This window comes from Gymnogyps californianus, chromosome 15, assembly GCF_018139145.2.
Source record: "Gymnogyps californianus isolate 813 chromosome 15, ASM1813914v2, whole genome shotgun sequence".
Lineage (NCBI taxonomy): Eukaryota > Metazoa > Chordata > Aves > Accipitriformes > Cathartidae > Gymnogyps > Gymnogyps californianus.
The window spans coordinates 17,479,539-17,504,276 of record NC_059485.1 but is presented as its reverse complement, the minus strand read 5'-3'; the positions used below and the strand labels follow the sequence as shown (position 1 = coordinate 17,504,276).

Genomic DNA, 24,738 nt, shown 5'->3' with positions numbered 1-24,738 from the left:
CAACAGATGTAGCTCCTGTCACTATCCCCAACATAATATTTCTTCTACTTCTTGTCTTGTGCCAGGAAAAAAAGCCTTCCTGCAGCATGTGACAGGCTCGTTCAGGGAACTGATCCAGCGGAGGAATAAGCTCAGCACAAAAAGCTGCTTTGGAGCTGGATGAGCTCCCTGGTTGGGTTCACTGTGCAACTCCCTGAACTCGAGTTGGTGGGGAGGGAGCTAGGCTGCCTGTGCTAGTACTTACCTATGCAATCTGGAGTGTCTGGTGTGGTAAATTAACAAAGCAATCGTATCTGCTTCCAGAATTCATCTTGCAGTAGGCTGGGTACAGCCTGTTGCAATGTGTATAAAGCATTTTTAGATTCTTAGTCAGATGTTCTCTAGAGAGATGCTATTTCCATCTTTATCCACCTGTTACCAAATGGTTTGCCAACATAAGATGATTTTAAGGACATTTAGCTGCAAAGTCTCCCTCTTCTCTCCCAGTAGCAAACAAGTAATCCAATGTTTTCATAAAATGACCAGGTCAATGTTGTAAGACATCATACAGATAAGTGCATGCTGAATACCCCTAAGCCCATCTGTCCCCAAAACTGCTGAGTGGAAGAGGTTTTTTCATCCTTTGGGATCTAAACAAGGATTTTTTTTTGAGGAGTCTGAACCACTTGGTTATCAGAATTGGAGAAGCCCCTACCTCTGCATCATCTGATTTTCATATGGGCGTAGGAGGCACCTGCTGACTGTCCCAGCTGCCTGGCAGAGTTAGATGGGTTCATAGCACTTGTTGCTCCACAATTTTTGTGACACTGTGCTCACCTACCTACACTATTGTTTTCATGGCTCGTGTTGTAAAGATGATGAAATCTTCTGTGCTGTGTTGCATACCTTGCTCAACATGTAATAACCAGTGCAGTTTCCAACAATCTGCATTCAAGAATACTTGCAGTTCAGACAGTAGCACTTATCTTGTTTTGAAAAGATGCCTTAATTGCTCAGTGTTAATCTCAGCCTCACTTAACTGGCTTTTTCATCATCTCCTGTTCTTTAAATCATCTGAGCCTTGGTGAATAAACACTAAATCCTATTCCATTTATTATGCAGACGACCATATCATTGTTGCTTGACCACCCTCAGTTCTGCATATATTCCTTTGTATAGTGTTTAAATATAGTGGTGTATTTTTATTTCATAGGAAGCAAGAACAGAATCTATTGCCAGACCTTTGGAGATAAATGAGGCTGAGAAGATGATGAAAGTTGCCATTGACTGTGTTCTGGTAAGCAAAATGATAGTTATTTAATTGCAAAATTATCATTCCTCTCCTGCAAGAAGAACATTGTTCTTTTATCAACAGCCTAGGGTTAAGAGTGCCAAAGTACACATCACCTTCAGCTGGCTGGACCAAGTAGTGCTGCGCCTGGTTAGTTAGTAGCTAATGTTGAACTTCAGTTAATGGCTAATGCAGACTTTGGTGTTTAGGTAACATCAGATGTGTGAACAGAAGTTCATCAAGGCAGAGATCAGTCTGTGATGACTCCTTGTGTCATGGTAATGAATACGGTCACTGATGATCCTTATGGTTTATTTGGGAAACCTGTTGTGTTCAAAGTGAACAAGCATGTTAATTGAAACTGATAGCTTTCCTGGCAGAGTGAATAAAGTGTTGGCAGAGTGACGATTGTGTGCTGGCAGTCAGAAATCACAGCCTGCAGCAGAAAGGGTAAACGATGCTAGCAGCAGCACCTAGGAGAACATGTTAAGACCTACTCTACTGTCACTGTCGCACTGTATAACTGTGTTGGTTCCATGTGCAGAAAAATTCCTCCAGTTAATGCATCAAAGAACTGCACTTGGCCTCCCTTGGCCTCTCCCTTGGGAGAAAACACATTTTAGTCGTATTCCCTGCCTCTGTTAGGAGCTCAGTAGTAGCCCCAGAAGCTCTACAGGAGGAAAAAAAATTGCCTAAATCAGCACAGAAATCTACATCCCACCTACATTGTCTAAGCCATGTAAACTTTGCAGAGTCAGGGCTGCAAGGGCTGTACTTGGTAACTCAGAATGCGCTGGTACCTCTGGAGTTGTGAAGCTGGGCTCTGGAAGCAGGGTAGCTGAGCTGGCCAAGGGCTGAGAAGAACTGGCACTGTGCTAATTAGTGCCATGCCAGTGCATCGTTATGGTTCTCGTTCTGGAGGACCTTTTGTCTGTCCCAGTCTTGGCAACACTGTCCTTGCTCCGGTGCTTGGGTTCCTGTATTTCTGAACCATTAGCTGCGCTCACAGCCACTGTGCAAGTATGGTGGTTAATTAAATCCTAGTGATTACTGTAAGTTATTTAACTGCAAACTGTATCCAGTCCAATTGTATAATTACAAGGAGCGGAGTTCCAGATTTAAACAGCCAATGCATAATCAATAGATACTCCAGGCGATCTTTCCTTATGTTTCTGCTCCTACTCGCAGTCTATGTGAATTCTAAATGTTGTTAATATGCATTGCTATTCTACACAGTAGTGCTAATAGACTAACAGCAGCGTAGTAGAGCAATTGGCTCCTTAGGAAACAGCAATAACACATACCTCAGCTGGTTTAGTCCTGGACCAGTTAATAAAATGACCTATTATAGCTGAGCAGCACCTAATAGTTACTGCTGGAATTTCAGCAAGTTTGAAGTCCCCCCTCTCTCTCTCTCCTCTCTCTCATTCAAAAGATGCTCATGGTTTCCTGAGCATGAGCACACTGAATGTACTCAGCTCGTTTTAATAAGCTGGAATATTCCCACTTCCTCCTCCTGATTCCTGTAGCATGTGTTGTAATGTTCGGGATGCTTCCCATATTTTGAAAATATGGATAAAGCAAGACTTAGAAAATGATGAAGATGTTTGGATAGAGTAAGTTCTTTATAAAAGTGACCTTTATCTTGAAGAGAAAAAAAAAGATGGAAACCTAAAATTCTCTAAAATAGTACCAAGAAATAAATGCATTTCTCATCTGTGTTTATTCAGATGCTTACATGTCAAGAGATGTCCTTATGTATCCTGTCAGATTTATTTTGAGGAGGCTTCTTCCTATCTTTTACTGCTTTTTCGGTGAGAAGGAAAAATAAAGTTAAAGCCCAGGGCAAGCTGTGGGGTTTTTTCTTTTCTTCTTTAAGAATGTCTGGGGAAAAAATCAGGTATTTTAAATTTGTAAATGTCCAGTTAGTTCACTATCCTGACCACAAAGAACTTTTTAATTTTCATTGCCTAGCTAGTTTATGTTCTAGCTCATTGTTATAATGTTATTTGATAACATGAGATGCGAGGTTATGCAGAAGAATGTTCAGCGTCTGAAAGATAATTCTAATTATTCCAGTGCAAGCCATGGTTCACCATCCTTCTCTTTTAGGAACAAGTCCAAAAGACTAAAGACATGTTGAATAATGTGGCTTTGGATGAAGCCAATTTGGAAGCCAAGATTGAAAAACGAAAATTGGAACTGGAAAGAAGCCAGAAGAGGCTACAGACTCTCCAAAGTGTTCGGTAAAGATTATGAACTGATTATCTACTGCATAAATGAGTGTTAGCATAAATGATGGAACTGTGCATTGTTAATGCTTAGAGCAGCGAGGAGTGAAGTCTGTAATGAAACTGAGATGATGGCCTGTGGAAGAGGGAGATTCTCTTCTCTAGAAATGCCCAGTCTGGACTGTAATTGTTCATTTTTCCGCTACCATGTATTTGAAATCAGAATTTCAGGGCTGTTAAAAGTTGCCAGAATATTATTTGTTGGGGTTGCTTAATTGCTGCTTGAGCTGTACAAAATGGTCAGGTAGCATGTCTTTTCTTTGCCTTTGTCATTAAACATAGGTTGTGTCAGGTAGTTCTCCTGAAAATGGCAACTGGTGCAAACATTCCCTCTGTTCCCAGAGGCTTCTAGCATTCTTAGCCACCAATAAAAATAGTTCATTATGCATCACTTGTTAGGATCGGTTCCTCTGGGCAGTGATACAGCCTGCCATAAAATCAAGATGTTCAGATTCACAGTTCAGGTTGATTTCTTGCCCTTAATTAAACTGCAGGCTTATACAATCTACAAGATCATGCTCTACTTTTGACCTAATATGGAAAAAAAAAGGAAATATTAGAAAAATGAATGGTGGAAGGAATGACATTGATTCACATACACATTTTGATCAGTAACACTTTGGAGGAAGTATATTGGGTAGATGTGAAGCATCAAACAGTAGTAGTGTTCTTTGGGGTGCAACAGTTAGCTCTGCAGTGTAAGGACATCATCACTCATTGGTGTCAAGTCTAGTTACGCTTGTAATGACACAGCACAGTTTTGCAGCAAAGAAGTCTCCAGCAAAGTAGGTGATTTACCAGCCGTGCTACAAGCTAGTTTTTTGGAGTCGTGGAACAGCAGGATAATTAACTTAGATTTGCCTGCTGAAGGGGCCAAAATGCTGCCTTGTCTGCCTGTTTGAAAGGAAATGGCGGTGGGTACACAATAACCTTTCCTTTGCTATATGTAATTTTTGCAGGATAGTTTAATGAGGTTTTTTGTCTTATGCTTTTAGTCTCTGAAGTACTGTGGAACCTTAAAAACAAAAGGTCCTTTTAGATCGGTTTAGACATGGAAAGGAAGCTGGAAAACCAAAAATGCTTATTTTAGAATTCTGCATATACAGGTCAATATTTCGCTGAGTAGTTTGTGCTTGTTCTCTCCAGTCCTGCTTTTATGGATGAGTATGAGAAGATTGAGGAGCAACTGCAGAAACAATACAGTAGTTATCTAGAAAAATTCCGTAATCTGACCTACATGGAGCAGCTCCTGGATGATCATCGACGGACAGAGCAAGAGATGTTTGAGGTAAGACAGCTTAGAAATGCTCAGCAAGACTTTATATCCTGTAGTTCTTGGCCTTATAACAGAAAATGTTTTAATACCCTTTTGCCAAAGCCAGCTCTGAGTGACTGGCAGTTTACTGACAATCCAGTAAGTGTGACTGCTCTTGGACAAGCATGATAATACAGCTTTATTTTTTGAGTTAGTGAAGTTAAACCAGTGTAGTGATGCCCTTTCCAGTCTCTGACTCCCCTGACTCGTTTTCAGTTGATGTTTTTTGTTCATAAAGAACACTTTCAGCATTTCTAATCTTCCTTTTGCTACAATGTATGTGCTAAGAGTTATTAGGCGCTTATTTTTATCATCTGCCATCAACTGATGTATAAGGGTTTCTCACCACAAGGCTCTTCAGTTTCCTCATAGTAATCCCCTTCAATGAAAACAGCAAAGCGTACCAGTGAAAAGATCAGTTATGCTGGAATCCTCTCTCACATAGACTTCAGTCTTGTTTGGCAGAAATTCTATTTTCTGTTGACTTGTTGAATTGTATTGGTTCAGTGCGATTCTCTGTTTTGTATCCTGCTGGGTAATCTGCATCAGTATCTCGTCTTGCTCCGTACTTTTCTTTGGGTGTTTATTGGACTGCAGCGCTTCCAGCAGACCTTTCCTTCAGCTTCCTGTAGCTTCATGGTTTACTTGTTTGGCTTTTCGTCCTTCTCACAGTCCTTACCCAGTGTATCTTCTGTTCTTCATTGAAAACATGTTTCAGTGAATGATCTCCCCTTGGACCTTAATACTGGTTGGTGTGCTATACCTTGAGTTAACTAGTGCTTCCTCTTTCTGGATCATCCTATCTTTCATATGCAGATCACGTTTTATTTTGTCAACACAACTTACTTGTGTTCCTGGCAGAAATATGGGAGAGCTGTGCATAATGTTCCTTCTATCTGGCTATGACTCCATGTTTTGCTTTTGCCGTGTCTGTATGTGTCTACTGATGTGAAAACAAAGTAGTTTGACCCCAAGTTTTTTTAGTCTTCTCCTTTAAAGTATTCATACCTGTGTTTAGTTATAGTAAAATTTTGTGACCTGTGCTTAGGCTGCAAATAAGACTCACTAACTTTATAGTCCCCCTTCTCCTATAATCTGTCTCTCATGCAACTGTGAGATCCTTTTTAGAAAGCCTTGTCGTTCTATAGAACTGGTTGTGCCGAGAAGCCTCCCCTTTGATGATCGCCTGCACTCTGTTCCTGTGTGCCTAAGCCGCACAGTACAATGTACAGGGGGCTTCATAACCAGGCTTCAGCCTGTTCTGCAGTCTGGAGAAAATATGGTAATTTCCGTCACCTTTTGGACATAGGAAAAGGCATGCTGTATTCTGTTGAGAAGTCTCAAATATTTTGCTGCATTATTTGCTTGAGGGATAAAATAACCTGTCTTTTAAAAGAGAACATGGGCATTTGACGACTTGTTAATCATTGTGAACCAATTTCCCATTAACCTCCCTTTTTATAAGCACTGTCTCTGTAGATGTTATTTCACATATTTCTAATCTGTAGTCCGCTTGGTATTTTCATGTGTCTTGTTTTATAATGTTCTAGTTCTTCCCCATATCTTTGGCCAAAAAAAAAGAAGTCCTCAAATCATAATCTTGAAATGAAGCCTAAAATCTGATTTTTTTCCCTTCTGTTCAAATGCCATTGAGACTTAATACCAAAAGTAGAAATGTTTTGAACTGAATTACCTGAAACTGTTTATAAATTCATGCACAGAAGTTAGTAATGAGTTGGCGTACAGCTCTTCAGGGGATTTTTGTTAAAAGATAGTAAGACGAAGAAAAAGCCTTTGTCATTCAGGGCTGTGCCCGTGCTTAGAATATGGAGAGCACTTTTTATTTTCCTTTTTCTCCTTCTTTCTGTGAGACACCTGGAAATCTACCCATATGGTTTGGCTCTTCATTTACTAGGATAAGCAGGTAACAATGCTTCAGCATTGTGCAGAATTAAAGAGTATAAAAGCTTCTGACAAAAAGATGTGGTTTTTCTCTGCCCACTTCTATCACTTGTTATATGCAGTATGCGTTAGCAGGCATCAGAGCTGGAAACATCTTTAAGCTGTGTTTTATGCTAAAAGCAAAATGCCGTCAGGTCTTCTGCATTTGGAATGCGTTCTTGCCGTGTCTGGTGGTCTGTGCTTGGGTGTCTCTAACTATGACCTCAAGTGATCAAGTATTGTGCTGAACCCTGTATCTGTTAAATACATTGTTAGCTTAAACCAGCATGAAGTTTACCTGTCAAGTCTAGTTCTGTAGCTTGAGTTTAACCCTGAAAGTACCCTGAGATCATTTCATTTCACTTCCTGTATATTAGTCTGTTAAATCTTTTCACTAGGGAGTGTTTGGGAAGACCAAAAATAAAAAGGGGAAAAAAAGGTACATTTGACAGTTGTTCTTCAGAACTGGAGAGGGAGCATGGGGATCAAGAACAGAAAATTGGAGTATCTAAAAATACTTAGAATATTTAAAGGATGAGACTCTAACCGTCTCTCTGTGGGCAGCAATACAGTGACTCAAGTAGCCATGACTGCTTTGTTGTAGAAGCTGTTGCTTTGGTAGAAGAGGAGGCTATGCGTGTGTCTTTTACAGCCAGATTTGCAGGAGTGCTGGAGTCCAAACTATTATTTGAAGTCATTATGAGACATCAGTGCTCAAAATCAGGCTCCAGGACTTGGTAACTGAAAGAGGATGAAGAATCTGGGTCCCAACTAAACCAAGAGACTTGCTGGTGCACTCCTATTTCCAAACCAGTGGGGGGACTTTTTTATTTTAAAAAGATGGCGCACTGCTTAATGCATTTCAGATTAGTCTCTTGCCAACCTGGAACACCAGGGTATTTCTCTCACTTCTTCTGTCAGTCTTGATCTGCTTTTCAGGTGGTGCTTCATTGCCTTTGGCTACTTGTTGGTAAAGCAAAACCATGAGTCGTTTATTACATGCTTGGAAAAAAAGCGGTTTGCTCCAAAATGATGCTGCATGTTGTCCTAAAGCTTATCATCTTGTGTCATTTTCAGAATCAACAGAGGAAAAGTAACAAGGATAATTACGTTTAATCCATTTTAATACACACTCTCTCCAACTGTCAAAGAACATTGAAAATTATGTTGATATTTTTCAACCCTGATTTGTCTTTTGTTCCACCAAACAAATCTTAATTATCTTCTGTAGTAGAAGTGAGAGTCAATTCTTTTATCATCGCTGTGTATTTTGTTAAATAGCTTGCCAGAAAAAAGCGAGAGCAATGTAATTAGATTAATCCAGCACTCCATGTGCTGTTCAGTACTGAGAACTGGTTCCTGGACCCCTTTCCTTGACTGGGTGCATGTTTTGTAGGAGGAATTTTTGTTCTGATTGAGAGGCTGTGGCTGAACGACGAGACTAATCTCTAGTGCGCTTAGACTCAAAGCTGTTTTGGTACCCTGCTGACGTTGCATGGCTAATGACCTGGGCCAGAGTGCATTTCCTAATTAGAAAAGTGATTTAAAGATTGTACCCAAGCACACAATTTTAATTAAGTGACATTGAGCAGTTGAAGCACTCCAGCCTCTCCAGACTGCAGCGCTGGTCGTTTGTGTGGATTTTTTTTGGTTTGTTCTTTCATACGGTAGGTGTACAGTTGCCTGGAGAGAAGCGCTCTGTAGCTCCTGTCGTTGTCTTGAGCTTCCTGTTCCCTTTGCCTCCTGGTGTCCGTAATAATACGGAGCGGTGGTTGGAGAGCAATCGGCAGGAGTCTCCTGCCAGGCACTGGACTGAGCAACCTCTCTGTGTTAAAAGGAACTTAAAGGCTTGGTGTTGAGTCTGAACCGAATGAATTGCTAGAATGGAACAGTTAATTGATGATGAAACTACCACCTGCAGAGCACCTGCCTGTTTGCTGCGGAAGCCCTTTGAAATGTATGAAAAATATGAAATTATTTGTCTGTAATCAGCTCTCATTTGTGGAGATGTCAGAAGTCCTCACATGCCTCCTCCTTCGAGTGAGTTTCTCTCACTTATTGACAACCTGTCATGCACTACTTACTATTGGATCCGAGGAATTTAAATAAGGGTCTTTTGTCTTTGCAGTTTCCTTAGCCTTTTTTCATTTTCAGCCACCTCTTTTATCCTGTTTCTGTTCTCTTGTCCTGCTCGTGGAATTAATCCATCTTCTTGCATTTCTGTGCAGAAGCAGGGATTTATGTGCCATGTCTCCTCAAAGATTTGTACTTATTCTTCTACTTTGTATAAAGATTCAGCACACTTCATTAATTTTTATCCTGTTTTTAAGATGAAATTGTTTCTGATGTTTAGACATGAAAGTTATTAGAACTTTGGCTGCTCTAAAAATCAAAGTTTCAGGGGGTTTCAGATTTGGGGGTTGAAATTTTCTATGGACTATAAATGAATGCCTCTCTTTGAAAGGACAACACAGACTAATACAGTTCAAAAAGGCGTTTTTGAAACTAGCTTGTGTAATGCCAGAGTAACTTGGCAATGTCCTTTAGCATTTGCCTTTTCTCTAGACAGAATATCCTTATTCTTCCTTGTGCTTCTCAGAGGACATCCCTGAAGTACTCTCTTCTTCAGCTACTTTCTCCTAAGGTATTTTAAGACTGCTTTTATGCTAGTGCTGTGAATTCTCACCTAAGGAATATCATGAAGGGGTGGACACACGGAAGAGGATGTTCTAAGCCACTCAGTCATTATCTTTGGTTTGGGATTGCTTAAACCATGTTTCTTTTCATCATTATGATATTACTATTAGTAAGCAGTCCATCATGATTAAGCAAGGAAAAAGCCAAATAAACAGACTGTATTGTGACTTTCCCTTTGCAACCCACCCTCCCCAAATAAAATCCCCTCTTCATTAAACTAATGGTTTTTTATCAGAGCTCCACACCTGAAGCAGATGCTTTATTCTGAATATGCACATAATGGGGATATCTGAGTTCTGCTGCAGTCTGAGATACTCCTTGGTTCTGCTCCTTTTCATGTCTTTTTGCATTGAGCTATCCCATTTGAAATATTAAATCTAGACATTCCCATTGCGATGTCTGCTTACTGAAATAGCCGGACAGAAGGTTAATATGAAAAGCGGTTGGTTACAATCTTTAATCTTCTAGCTAATGCACATTTGAATTATGACTGTTTGGTAACATTTTTATAGGTACCGGGAGAGCACTCCTGGTCCAGTGTTGCTGAATTATATTGAATATCAGATGTAAAAGTAAGCACAGGCATCTTAATTGTCGATTGCTTCTCTTTTGGCATTTAGTCTGGTGTACAAGTATGACAATATTGGTGCACTGAGACACACAAATCCCATAATGGAGAAATGTGGAAAAAAACAGAGGAGGAGGAAGGGAACGCACAGGGAGAGACTAGGGGCAATGGAGCACAGGAGAAAAGGATGGAGGAAACTGCTGGCCTCAGGAATGATGGTCACACAAAAGGAGAAGATGGAGATAGAGAAAAGGTGGGAGGGCATGTGAAGAGCATGTTAGAAAAGATGGAAGTGTTGTTGTGTGCATTCACTCCACTGAAGCAAAAATCTGCAATCCCCTACCAATATCATGGCAACTAGATTTAGACTCTCAAAGGTACCTCTAAATGTCCTGAAGTAGTTGTGTGCGTACCTGCTCCTGGTGCTTTATTGATACCGTGTCCCATTAAAAGCTATTGGAAAACTTTTTGGGAAATGGAAACAGTTGAGATCAGCTCAATTGATCTCAATCAGATCAGTCAACTCAGTGCTCGAAGATCCACGTACTTGTCAGGATTATCTTGACATCTGATGTGCCAGATGGGTGAACAAACTTGCCTTAGGATCCCAAATTTGGGGGCATTTGACTCACAGCTTCAAGTTCTTCGTGTCTGACAGACTCTAGAACTTATTTTTTCACAGACCTAGAGATCAAACAAGAATTTATTAAAGCTCTGATCATCACTTGCAGGTTTTTCTGAGCAATGGTAACATTCATATTCTGCCTTCAGCAGCCCATGAAGTCCTTAGCAGAAGAGGCAAAGAGGTTCCTTGCACATCAGGGCTTGGTGCTGTGCTTGGATATGAACCCCGTGCATAAGCTACTCAGTCTAGTTCTTTCTTACTGCTGTGGTAAAACTGTGCTAATTCTGTTATGTATTAAATACTCTGCAGTTGGGGAAGGAACACAGGGAGAGTATCTACTAAGTTGTGCAGTGTACTAAGTCAGGGTGAGTTTCGCAGTTGTGCCAGCAATTGCTTCTGTGAAGCATGAGACGTAATGGCTCTCATTGATAGCGTAGCTTGGAAATCCATGAATGATTTTCACAATTAGAAATCAGACACTATCTGATCTCTAATACTTTCAGTTCTTAGGCTGCCTTGCTGAATTTCTTCTGCAGTGACTCCACTCCAGAAGAAACATTGCATGAAAGCAGTCTCTATTTAGTGCATTCTGAATGTACTGCCTTTTAGGTTTTAAGTATTCTCTTTATCCGGTTTTATTTGGTAAGAAGATAAGTGGATTGTTCATATTACGGTCTTTCTGCCTTCCCTGTCAGCCTGCATTACGCTTTTGAATATTCACAAGTACTTTAGATGTGTGAATTATGTAACAGAAATCTAGCCTGACGTTCACTCAAAATAGGAGACAATCAGATCACTTGAAGCAACACTGATCAAGCAGATCAATTTTTTTTTCCCCCCAGATATCAACACATAAAAATCATTGAGAAACCTTTTAATAGGTGATTAAAACCCAAGGAATTGGTTGAAAGAAAAAGTTAAAATAACTCTTATTTTGGTACTGATGTTTTGCAAGTGATTTGCACCAAATGACATAAGTAGGTAATGTTAAAATGATGTATGTGAAATTTAGGAGGTTTATGCTCTGCTACTGATACTTAGCAGCAGAGAAAAGTAGCTATGAGACTAGCATTTTGATTTGCACAAGCATGCGTAATCTCATAATGTGCAAAACAGTAAGGTTTGAGTTTTTAAATGTTAGATAGTAAAATAATTCTCAGTTTTCTAGCTGAGACAGAAACAATTTCTAGTTCAATTCTGTGAAACATATGAAAATTAAACACTATGCATGTATGAACAGTAGACCTCTCGGATAGGTGTCCTGGCAGAACCCTTGGCTAACACCCACCTGGCGCACGGGCTGGCAGTGTGAGTTACTGCACCTTGCACAGTCATTGCCTTCTCCTCTGAGAGCTCCAGAATACTGTCAGGATTCTTTGAAGATGATTCTGATATTGAGATAACCAGTGGGCCAAATTGTGAGCCATACCATTTCAGAAGCATTGCAGCAGGGTCAAACATCAGGACTAAGGAAAGGTAAGAAATCCTAGGGCAAACAGTGCACCTTTCTGCCTAGGGACTGTGAGCCATATTTGTTTTGCTAGAAATCCATTTACATTCTCGTTCAGGCTTACCTTGAGCACGATGTACTCCTGAAATCAATGGAAACCTCCATTTTAGGCCACTACATTTGGAGACCTCCTTTTTTAAAATTTGTTGACCTGGAGAGCTATATGCCTGTCTCCTACTTGAGCTGCTTTGCAGCTTTGAGAGGACTGAGAAGAAACCTGACTTGGTCAGAGCCTGGCCTATTAAGCAGGGTCTAACTCACTTTGGCAGTGCTGCATTCACTTTAAGTATGTGGTGGTGGCCACCTTCTAACAAGAAACAAGGACTTCATATAGTGCATCCTACATCTCAGTTCCTGCTCAGCCACAAGGATTTTTAAACCAACAGCTCCTGTTTCTTAATCTGTAGAGTAGGCTGGAATGAAGCTATCCTGCGTCCCTGCTACTTAAGCTGGGTGATTATGGGAGAAGAACAGGAGTTATTGAAACTAGAGAAGAAGGATGTGTAAGGTGAAACCTGATGTTGTTGTAGATCATTGGTTGCCCAGAGATGATTACCTACTCGTTTGGTATGAAAGAATCATAGCCTGATGCATGTGACCAGTCCTAGAAACAGTGCTTGCTATCCCCTTTCAAAAGAGAGGTTTGTCTGCATCATTAGTCATCTTTACTTTCTTCTTCTCTAATCCACCACAATGAGATATTTAAAAATAGTTTTATCCCAGTCTTCTAAGCTAGTAGCTAGAGCACGGTCCTGGCAAGCAGGAACTAGGAGTGCAAATGTTTTCAGGCTGGAGAAATCATAAAAAACAGGTCTCTAATTCCTGTGCTAGGGCTCTAACAAGACTGTTAGAGAGAGGCTTGCTGGTGCTACCTCTTAATTTGCAATTTGACTGGTGGGAAATAAGAAATAAACTGAAGTGTGCATCAGCCGCCTGTTGAAGAGATTCTGTCCTATAAGAAACATAGGCTGTATTGGAGCCAATTGATCTCAAGACGGAGGGCAGCAGATTCTGTTATCAATTCCTGGAACCATCAAGTTCACCAAGAACAACTACTCTTTGATATAATAAATGCTCTCCTTGAAAAGAGCAATAATCCTGACTCCCCTTCGAACACTTACGGGTTTGTGCTACCTGTGACACAGGGAGAGGATAATTCTGATGTTGGATACTAGCAGTGGTGTAACAGTGACTGCTTTATGGTGGTGGACAGGACACAGCTGTGAGTACTAACTTCCAGTCAATATTAATTTGGATGATAATTTCTTCAGACGCTGCGAACTGACCTCAGGTTTACGTTACAGAATTGTACATGAATGCAAATAAATCACACGCCCGACCAATATCGCTTGTAAGCTTGGTACAATAAAAATGTAATACATGATGGGAATGCTGAATGAGCTGTTATTGAGTCATTATAATTCATATCTTCCACAAAAGCAAATAGGAAAGATGGAGAGGAGTTGTCATTATGGTAAACTTGCATTATATCTAATGATGAATACATTTGATTCACAGGATATAGTCTATCCTCTGTCATGTTATTTTAGGCAGTAGCGAATTCCTGAGTGTTATTGCTGACTTGAAGCTTCTTGTATGAAAGCATTTACATGGAAAATTCTGGGCAAAAAATGTTAGTCTGGGTCTTTTTTCTTCTTTTTTCTTAGTTCTGTTTAGATTTCTCTGACTCAGTGCTGGCGGATGATTTAAAGGCCTGTCATCTCGCCTAGTCTCATGTTGCAATCTCTGCCAGTGCCCTACCAATCCTTTTGTCTTCTGTCTCTTCACAATCCTCTTGAGCTATGCCCTGTCGTAGACCGTCACATAAATCCTCAGCAGTGTGCTCAGTGCTGTGTTTCCTCTAATGTTCTGCTCCCTTGGCTCTGACCTGTGGTTCCTGGATGGTTCAAGAGTATTTCTTACATCCACTTGGGGCCTTTGACTTCAAGCCTCTAGCCAGTTTTGTTGAATCTGGATCTTGCTGAATCTGAAAGGAAAACCTTAACTTAGCATAAACATGCTAGATATACCTGTAGGCAGGATCCCTATGCTGCTTTAACCAACTGGAAAAGGCATTTATGCTGGTACTTGTTTTGGTGAATCATGACGGTGCAAAACTCCTCGCTCTCAAAATGGCCCAATTTATGTGAATAATGAGACAGCTCTCGGTGGTGGCACAGCAAAGTGTGCTCTAGGAGCAGTGTTGGAGCAGTGTTGGAAAAGCAGTTCTGCAGAAGCATTTGGTATACTTCATCTGTTTTTTATGAAGTCTTCTCCATATTTATGGTGCCTCTTTCCCATTATTGTTGAATGAATGGAGATAGTCAAGGGAAGAGTTACATCAATCTGAAAAGAAGTGATCCATACTGTGCAAAATGCACACATAGGTGTGGGGGAGAACTGGCTGGCCCAGGAGGTAATGAAAATAGGGTGCATGTGTGCATGCAAGAAGGCATCCTAATCATCAGAGCTTCAGAAAGAGAGGGGAGAGAAGGTCATGGAGTAAAGGAAGATTTGAAACCTCAAGCTCATCAGAGCCAGAGTTGACTCCAGAACTGGCAGAGCTCATAATGAAGGGGATAAGGTTGCACAGAGCTGGACTGGTATCCTTTCTGGGAGCTTTCATGTAGCGTATGTCAAATTCCTTGAATTGCCATGCATCCTAATATGTAGCCCAAAACAAGTACAGTACGGCAGTGGAGAAGAGTATTTGAGGTGGGAAGTTTTGGGTTGGTTTTTTTTAATAAAAAACCAATCAAAATAGCTAAATAACTTTTAAACCTGTTTTCTTGGTCGATGATTCACAGATTAATTCTGTTCAAAGCAGGGTCAGCTATGGCATCAGACCACATTGCTCAAGACTTTATCCAGTCCAGTCTTGAAAGCCTCCAAGGACAGAGACTGCACAGCCCCTTTGGGCAAGCTGTTCGCTGTTTGACCGTTCTAATGAAAAACGTGTAATGTTTAGGCACAGAAAAAAGTGGATTAACCTGTACAGAAAGCTTTTATATTGCATCAAAAGTTGCTCAAGAAACATGCCACTGGGAGAAATACTTATTTACTTTACAAGGATAAGAGGGGAGAGCTGTAGAGAGAAGCAAAGAGAGTTCATACAAAGCATGAATATGGCACCCTAGTCTATAGGCAAGTCAGGAAACCCATTCCATAGTGCAAGAACAAACAGTTACCAAGCTGGAATTCATCCCCCTGAGCTAACTTGCTCTTTCTGTTTAGTCCCTTCCTTTTGAGTTCCCAAAGGAAAGCTATTAATGTCTAGGTGAGACCTTCATGCGCGGTCTGCTTATTCAAAAGGAACAGTAACTGATCTGCCTTAAGTCTCAGGACGCTACCTCTCAACTTCAGGTTACGAAGTGTGCTGTTCACTTCCAACTCCAATTTATCTGTTCTGTGAAAAGTGGTTATTGCAGTGTTTGAGCAGAACTTGCTAAGTAATTCTGGAAGCTTTAGGAAGAAGTGTATGTGAGAAACATTAAACCAATGTAATTTTAAAATACTTGCTGTGGATTGTGTTGCATCCTGTTACTTTAAGTGCGTTTTTTTGAATACGTTTCACTGTCTGGCTTCATGTAGCCTGAGTGTGGTATCATTAAGAGCTGCTATGTTAGAATAGCATCAGTGTAGGTATCCTAGGCCATAAATTGCATCTTTTCCTGTCTCTGCTTTCTGCTACTTACATGACCCCGTGCAAAGGCTCAGCTGGGCACCCTGTTCCTTGCTCCTCTTGCCCACAGATCCCTGATAGCAATTTACCTTCCTAAAGACTTTTCCCCAAAACAAAGTCATCATAAGAGCCCATGCTAGAATTTTTTACTATGACAGCTTTCCTTTATGATATATTTCATTTACATTAGAAAACATTTTAGCTTTTTTCCTGATTTTCATGAGCATGAATGAAGCTCAGTTATTTAACATGTATTTCCTTGAAAAGATAAACCTTTCAAGAAACTTCTGAGGTATTTTGTGACTTTTGTTGATGAAAGTGCACTTCAGTAGTGATCTAACAGATCTAATTGTTTATTTTTATAAACGTGATCACTGGAGTTGGTGTGTCAAAATTTATTGGAGGAGGATGCTACGTTCTGTGGTGCCTGTGTACTGTGAACTGACCAACATGAATGCTCTTTGGTCTCCTTCTTAGTAGACTAAGTCGGATTTGGTGTTTCACTTGCGTAAGTGCTATTCTGTCAGCTTGAATGACTAATGCTCTTCTGCCCCATTTATTGCAGTTCTTTTACTGTATCTATTACAGTACTCTTAGTGAACAATTCTTCCACAAGAAGCAGCAAAATGCAAGGTTAGCAGGGTTTATCACAGGAAAAGAGTAACCTGGAAAGACAGAGTCATGTTGTAAAGTAGCATAAAATTTGCTGTTTTTCAAAAGAATTTGACTCTTTTGAAAATAGATACAGCAATGACCGGTAAGGGCTAGCTGGGACAGAAGAGTTTCAAGATAAAAAAAAAAACCAAAACTTTCTCTGAAGAAGGACAATGAATCAAATTAATAATTTAAAATAATGACACTACAGCAGAAATTAATCCCCATCCCCTTCCACCGACACTGGTGGTGCCAGTGTTATGATAACAGTTGGTGAATTTCTGGTGAGTATCAGTTAAGTGTATAAAATACCCTCAGGTATGCTTTATATGTGTTTCAATAGAAATGATTACTGTAAAATGACTGTTAATGATGAGAGGCGATGACTGTTTCAGCACATGAAAGCGAGGGAGAAGATGGGAATAATGAGAATAAGGAGGAGACAGATGGTCTTATGATAGGGGCTGATGATTTTCAGTTCATTCAATGTGTGCTCATCCACTGGAAGGATGACCTCTAAAAAAGTTTAAACGGCCAGTGGTGATGGCTTTCAGACGCTCCTCAGGCCAAAATGGTAAAGATGCATAGATGTCTGTAAAAGCTAAGTATTTATTAGCATGAACCTTGATGAGGGATCCAGAGAATCTGCTAGAACAAGTTCATGTTTTCTTTTCTGGTGCAGAACTCTGTATTTGGAGCGGTGGCTTGTTTGTTTGAGACCACATTCTCCAAAGCACTGTACTTTATCTAATACTGGGGTTTGGGGGGAGTTTGCTGCTTCTGTATTCATGAGAAAGCTCTATCACAGTGACAGCACTTCATAATTACTGAGGTGGCATCATCGGTCAAAGAAGAATAACCTCTAGATGCAAATTCTCTCTCTGTGCCAGAAGGCCAGGGTCCTGCTTTATTGCTGGCTCTAAGCAGCTGCCAGCTTCCCTGTGGTTCTGCACTATTTACTGAATGCAACATCATCTGATATGGAAAGGAATTTTTTAATTTTCAGTTTTGGTAACTTTTGTAGGAAAACGAAAGTCCTGGTCAAATGACTATAGACAAGAGATAGGAAACCAAAGGACCCCTCTGGTAATACTGCCAGCTGTGACTTTTGGTTTTGGTTTTTTACTGAAGTGAGATGATCTGCGAACAATAAGCATTTAAAAGTTCAAGGTTAAAATGAATATTAGTTTATGCGTCATGATGTTGTTTTACAGGTCAGCAGTTTGTCCTCTGATCCTTAACCGTAAACTCTCAAAGGGCTCATCACCTATCAGAAGGCAATGTTCAGCGCATTCAGGCTGCTCCTTTGCAGAGGGAGCAACCCCTCCTCCTCACCTCCCAGCCTGTCCTTTCTAGAGTGCCTATATCCCTCTAGTGCAACCCTTCGAACATGGAAGCTGTCTCACCAGATTTCTGTAATCCCGATGGGATCAAAGCTATGCACCTTCTAATTCCTCCTATCTCGTTTCCTATGATGTATGTACTTGTGTTCAGGCACTTGAGATGGGATCCTGCATGTGCTGCCTTCACAAGGAACGTACCAGAGCCTCCCCTTCACTGTTCACAGTGGCCCCATTTCTTGTCAGGCTATCATCATCATCGCTCCCTGAGAGACGTAGTTTGAAGCCCTCCTCATAGGTTAGCAAGCCTGTTAAGAAAGATTCTTCTGCCCCACTTTTTCAGATGAATCTTATGTCTCTCCCATAGTCTTCATTCCTCAATAGAATAAAAAGGAACAAAACCCGTAGCATTGCAGGCACTTTTAGTCAAGCATAACTATAGCCAAGTTCCAATTCAAATCATAAAACTGGACACGAATTTAGGGTGAGGTATTTAATAGTAGTTCAGCGTGATAGGAGGCATCGTCTTCTATTCTTAAAGAACAGCTCCGGGTAGGTTGGTACCTCATGCTATCATGAACTTCAGCTGTGCAACCTCAATGTTGTGTTCACTTACCTTTCTGTTGTACCTAGCAGGCTTCCTCTTATTAAGAGTACTGTCACATTCTCTGTTCACGTACCGCACAATTTCTCCTCGTCCTTATATCTCACCCCTGCTGAATGAGTGGCAACACTCTATTATGAAAAACAAATGCCATTGTGTGCATGTAGCAAGAGATAATCTCAGCTGCTTTGTTCTATAACAAAGCAAGAAACAGCTGCTGAGATTAATAGGCAAGGTGAAGATGAGGCAGTTCAATCCATCATCAAATTGGTTCACTTTAAGTGTACCACAGAGCAGTAGGATTACCACTATTCTCTAGCAAATCACTAGGAAACAAAAAACAGAAGGAAATACTGTTTTCCCTTACTAAGATGAAAAGGTTATACATAGAGATGTCTAGAGAGATTTCTGGGATTGGGAGGATGTCTGAACAGAAGGAATAGCCTAGGCAAAAATTGAAATGTTAGCATCCGAACAAAAAAAGTCAGCAAGCTCCAGTTGTTGTCCTGTTCTTTTATACTTATCCCCTTCCTATTTTCCCCACTTCTTTCCCCTTCCTTTCTACTTAGTGGTAACCATGTTGTCTGCCAGCTGGCTGCAGGGCACAAATTCTTTGTATTCAAAATCCTGCTAGTGTTTTCTCCACAACTTTCCCAACAAAACTTTGAGGTTAACGTAAAAAAAAAAAAAAACTGAGATGTTTTAAATGATCAAATGCTGTGTCATTTTTATTCTTTCTTGTTTTGAGCCTTTTAGACTTGCTGTTTTGCAATCTGCAGGGGCAGAGTGGTCTTCAATCTCATGATTTCAGCAACTCGATTTTATTGTTTAAACCAATACTCAGCAGCATTAGGTATATCATAAAGGACTGGCAGCCAAAAAATCATGTGGCTTATTCAAATCCTGGATCACTTGCCCTAAGGCAAACACTGAGTCAGTGGCAGAGCTTGTTGTCTGTGGGTCTGCTGCTGGAGGATATTCTCCATGGTGGCATATTGGCCTCTGTTTAAAAACATGAAAACCCCAACCAATCCCCCCCACCCCAGACCCTGCACATAGTTGTGTGTAGTTTGCATGTAGTTGTAATTGCATGCTGTTCAGTAATCCTTCTCTTAAAGAAATTATAAGAAGTAGTCAATAAATGAAAAAGCATTTCTCAGGCTCTGCTTTTGTATAGCTTTCTGTAAAAAGATTTTCAAAGCCAACTCCCATTCACCCTGCTGTAGGAACTCACAATTGACGTTTTACTTGTCTGTAGAGCAATAGGTTAGATTATATTAAAACATTCTGCCACACAGGCATGTGTTTTGTTTTACTGTTGTTTTCCAAAGACTTTCATAGTCAGATATGAGATGGAAAGCCATCTGCTTTGTCAATTAAAGTAGACTGAGATACAGAATATCTGTATTGTGCTCATTCAAACTCCATTCTACAAAAAATATACATTTGTCTTTAGTGCATTGAGTGTGCTGTACAAGACAGGTAACGTTCTTGCTGAACTGGACAGAAAATGGGCATGAAAAAAGCACAGTTGATTGTAAACATAGGTGAAACTTAACTTGTTTTAAAAGCCTTCGTTTTTCCTAGTATGTCAACAAAAGGATTCTTTATTTCCTGTTGCTATTGACTGTATATAGACCATTTGTTTGTGTCACAAGATAAGGTGCCTGCTATGAAAGCTGGTGACATAACTGGTGACTAAGGTGAACTGAACCCTTACGCTAAAAGACGTGCACAAATTACTAGGAATGAAAAATAGTTCTGACTTGATATAAGGAAACTTTTCCACCTTTTGGATAGTCAGGTATCGGGAAAGGTTGCCCAGACAGGTTGATCGGTCTCTCTCCTTGGAGGTTTTTAAGACTGTCCTGGTTTCAGCTAGGGTAGAGGCTGGGGTTAAACTACAACAAAGATCCAGCTAGCTCAAGCCCTGAGCGCTGTGGTCTGATCCGGTTGCTGATCCCGCTTTGAGCAGGAGGTTGGGCTGGGGACTTCTGAAGGTCCCTTGGAGCCAGGGTTGTTCTGGGGGTCTAAGCGTTAGCAACAAAGTCCTGCCTTGCTGCCCATTTCACTAGGCTGTCTGGTCTGAGTTTGCAAAGTGATTGATTTGATTACTTGTTAAAGGGCAGATTTACACCTAGAAAAGGCTGCATAATATATGAGACAGAGGAGGAAGAGTTCCATCTCAGCAGAGATCTGTCTGCATCTAAAGCAGGACTTTCAGCCTCAATAATCTCTGGTGTCCTGAAAGGCCTGGGAGCACCCTCTGATGGGGCAGGCTGGCTCTGGTTTTATTAATTTGACACTGTGATTCCACAGTGTATGCTGCCACTTAATTTGGGTAAAGTTTCCTTGTAGAGTAAGATGTACAGTGTTTGCCTGCAGCGTTTCAGTCTTGTTTGTTTACTGGAGAGACTGAACACGTTAATGAACAGGAGCTTAAATGTTGGCTCCTGTTCGTACAGTGTCCTGAGGCACCCAGGCTGTTCCCTGTGGGTGCTTCGCAAGGTCAAGGCCACATCTCTTGTTTCATGGAGCTGTCACTCTGCCACTCCGCACAGAAAACGTGACTGTTGTCCTGTGTGGAGTGCTAGTCTATTAAAGTCCGTTGTACGACATTATGTGTTGAAAGAGCACCCACAGCATTACGGTCGTCACACCCTTAGCTTTTCTCCCTTGTCACATTTCAGAAGCCCTGGGTCACACAGAAGTGGCCAGCCTAAAAGAGAAAAACACCTCTGATTAGCATGGTCTTGTTTTCACTGAGCTGATATAAATCACATCTGTTAAGATAATGTAAAATGTGGGGGAGTGGTGTCTGCAGTGAAGGTGGAAGCCAGTCAGGCCAAAAAATGCAGCCTAATGATTGCAGTCATTAAAAGTAGCAGGGAGAAAGAGAAGCTGAAACTGCCACTGACTCAGCTGTTTCAAAGTTGTCATTGTTTTTAAACCCAAAATCTTAAACCAATGAAGCTGTTGTAATTCTTTCACTAATTTAACAGAGCTAAGATTTCTCTGCAGATTCTTTTAAGTGAGTATGTAACTTCAAAAAATTACGTGATAAATTTTGTTTACTTTCTAGATATATGATCTGCCATCGCTTCTGCCCTCTCCTTTGAAGATCTTACTTGTTAAGGACTATAAACAGCACTTAACTGATGCTATCCTGGTTCCAACTGGTTTGAGGCTGCCCTTTTGGAATAGTTTTTATTGCCGCAGTTTTTGATAAGCTTTTGCAGGGTGTAGTCTGGCATCAGCTAAACTGATGGAGTGATGGGCAGCTGTTGAAAGGGACGATGTACAGTCTCAGCAGCTCCCTTGGGCTGACAGCAGCATTTGACCGACTGTGCATTGAGCTATTCAGAAACCTAAACCAGTAGAAAATCAACATTTTTCCTGCCAGTTAAGTTTGTCTCTGGGCTGGCTTGCTACAAGGTCAGCTGAGCTGCAAGCAGCACAAGAAAGAGGCTAGAGGAAAGGAGGAGAAGTGGTTCATCTGTATGGTTAAACCATTTTCTTAGACTTCGTTTCTCTTGTATTTTAGGTCCATAAACCAGCACTGAAGCTGAAACAAACAGCACCCCATCTTCTTACCTCTGTTGTTTTTCCGACAACTGCAACACCCCATCCTCCATTCTGCCAGTCAAGAATTTGTGTAGCCACATGCTGAACTGCAGTGGAGAATTTGCCTGGCTTAATTTTGTTTCGCTGGATTAGTTTTCACCAGGATTCTTTGGTGTCGCTGTACAAATGCTTGCACCAGAGCGGGGAAGCGATAAAAGGGAAGGAGCAAGTGGCCCAGGGTGCAGGGCAAAGTGGCTGCTTGTTTGACTGAATTTGAATTGCCAGCTTCAGCTGTCTTAACGTGTGCCTGGAATTACAGTATTAGGCAATGATTATATCCGTACCCATTATTTCACTGGTCTGTGAACATTTTTACAATGTTTTCTGGGTTTATTAATTTGTCCCCATGACATTTGGGAAATGTTCTTTCTTTCTTCCTCCCTGTAGATTTTCTTTGCCGTATACACTGTGTAGGCTGCATCAGCCAGTGGGGTTGAGATTCAGACGGCTGATTGATCCCCTCACTTACTCCATTTGTCCCAAAGACATAGCAGTGGGGAGGCTGTATTGTAAATGTTTGCTGGGGCAGGGGCAAGACTTGTTTAAATCACTGACCATCTTTAAATCTTACGACTGACTGGGAGAAACCAGATAGGGAGGAAGAGGTAGGGAAAGAAGATAGCAACTGTGAGGCTCGGTCAGAAAATGTTGGGACCCGCTGTTGCAGAGGGAGGTCTGGGAATGGGCACATGCTACAGAGACCAAAGGAAACACTGGTAGTTAGAAACCTCTGAAAATTTTGCCTCATGTCCACATTCATTTTGAATTTCATCAGTCTCTAAAAAGGCTTTGCTAACACTGAGGGGGATGGCAAATGTTAATCATTGCAGTGGTTACCCTCCTTCTCAGCAGAACTGAGCTGTGCAGGTTTGCAGGCAGTGTGCAGATGTGTTGCTGCTATACGGAGGTCACTTGTATCGTGGTCAACAGCATGGATCGAGAGGAGGCAGGTAACCTTATTGGCCTACTTACTATAACCACACCATCCTCAGCATCCTTGCATCTTCCCTTTCCTTTAATCTTCGGTCACACTCTTCTGTCCTCACTGTCATTTGTTCCTTATAGAAGAATTAATAAAGAAGAGCAGTTTCCTAAACAGGGTATTTAAAATGCTATGAATCTACATGAAACAAGTTATAAAAATATGCTTGTGTCTTTTCCTTCCATGTTCTTGCAGGTGGAATTAGCTCCTCCCTGCAGAATATACATCTATCACTTCAGAGATTTCAGTAGTTTATATTGTTGCAAGTTGCTGCTGGAGTGTCTCATTCAGTATGATTTTGCACCGTGACCTTTCTGCTTTATAGCCCTGGAAGCTGTCACGCGTGCTTCAGTTTTGCAGTGTTATTTCTACAGTCCCAAGCAATCATTAGCAGTCTTCCTCGCATCTGTGGAGCCATTGTCTCTATTAGTACTGGAGAGTTTGTACGGCAGACAATTTGCATGGTTGTCCAAAGCAGATTTGTGGATCAGAATTTATTCCCTCTGTGGCCTTGAGAGAGGCACTGAGCTGGGTTTCTCACCAGGTTCAGGTGACTTACATCACTTCCCCTTATCACCTGTAAGCAGTTTCTCTGCAAGCTTTTTCAGCATGAATTTCAACTCCCAAGACATAGATGTTTCTGCCAAGCTGTGATGCATCATGCCAGCCAGTCCCCAGGCCTCTGTTTCCAGCAACTTGCTTGTGTGCTGGGTAGGACTTGGTGGTTTGCTGCTGCTTAGAGGTTGGTGGGAGGAGATTTTCCTTTCTCGGCCAGCGCACTATTGCCATACGTATGGATATACATTTCCACCTGAAAGTGTAAAAAGGTTGCCCACCGTTCAACCATTCTTCCCTCTGTCCCATGGGTATTTCAATTGAGTCCATATTTCCTTTCCGCAAATGCGCTGTAAATGTGCAGATTTGACCACGTCAAAGCAACTGATGTTTTTAATTATAAGCATATTTTGCATAGAGAAATCAAAGACTCAGAGAAATCTTAGTTCAATCCACAGTTAATTAGCTTTCCCATCTACTTGTCTTGCTTGACTGAAATTGAAGAGACTAAAATTAGCAAAAATTGTGGCTAAATCCTTCCACCAGTTGTTTGCCACCTGTTTGGTATTGTAGGTTCTATCTGAATCTGATTGTATGCATTCGTATCTTACCTAGTCTATCATGTTTAGTTTGCTATTCACCATTAACATTACCCAAATTTAAACTAGATGTCATTAAAAATATATTTTTCTGTCTGATGCTGCTACTGGAATAGGGAACCTTAGTTCCTAAAATTCAGTCTCTTGGTATCTTTGCTAGATTTTAGTCCTAACTGGATGGAGAACATCATGAACTCAGCGAAACACCTCCTACAATTGCTTTGTGGTGTTCAGCAATCAGAGAGTCCCTTTAGTCTACCTGGTCTGTGATGTTCTGCAAGTGCATGCATCCTAGAAGATTAAAATTACTCTCATCAGTTACTGTCTACAGAGCCAGCCATGTTTTCTTACTAATCCATTATGCTGGAATGAGAATGTCTGTCTTAACTGCCACTGCCCCGCTACCATCAGCTTGCTGCTTCTCTTCTGGGCTGTCACATTTCTTACTCGGTTGACTGTGCAAGACTTAGATTTTATAAGT

General features: G+C 41.0%; 1 protein-coding gene across 3 annotated transcripts in view; it reads left to right on the top strand.

Annotated features, from left to right (window-relative positions):
• The window catches only part of CLUAP1 (clusterin associated protein 1), a 77,095-nt gene that overhangs the window by 26,647 nt on the left and 25,710 nt on the right, over positions 1–24,738 (top strand). For all 3 annotated transcript variants that reach the window (XM_050906045.1, XM_050906044.1, XM_050906043.1), the window contains exons 6-8: positions 1,193–1,276; positions 3,383–3,516; positions 4,708–4,849. In XM_050906045.1, coding sequence (XP_050762002.1) covers positions 1,193–1,276; positions 3,383–3,516; positions 4,708–4,849 — 360 coding nt within the window. The remainder of the gene's footprint in view (positions 1–1,192; positions 1,277–3,382; positions 3,517–4,707; positions 4,850–24,738) is intronic.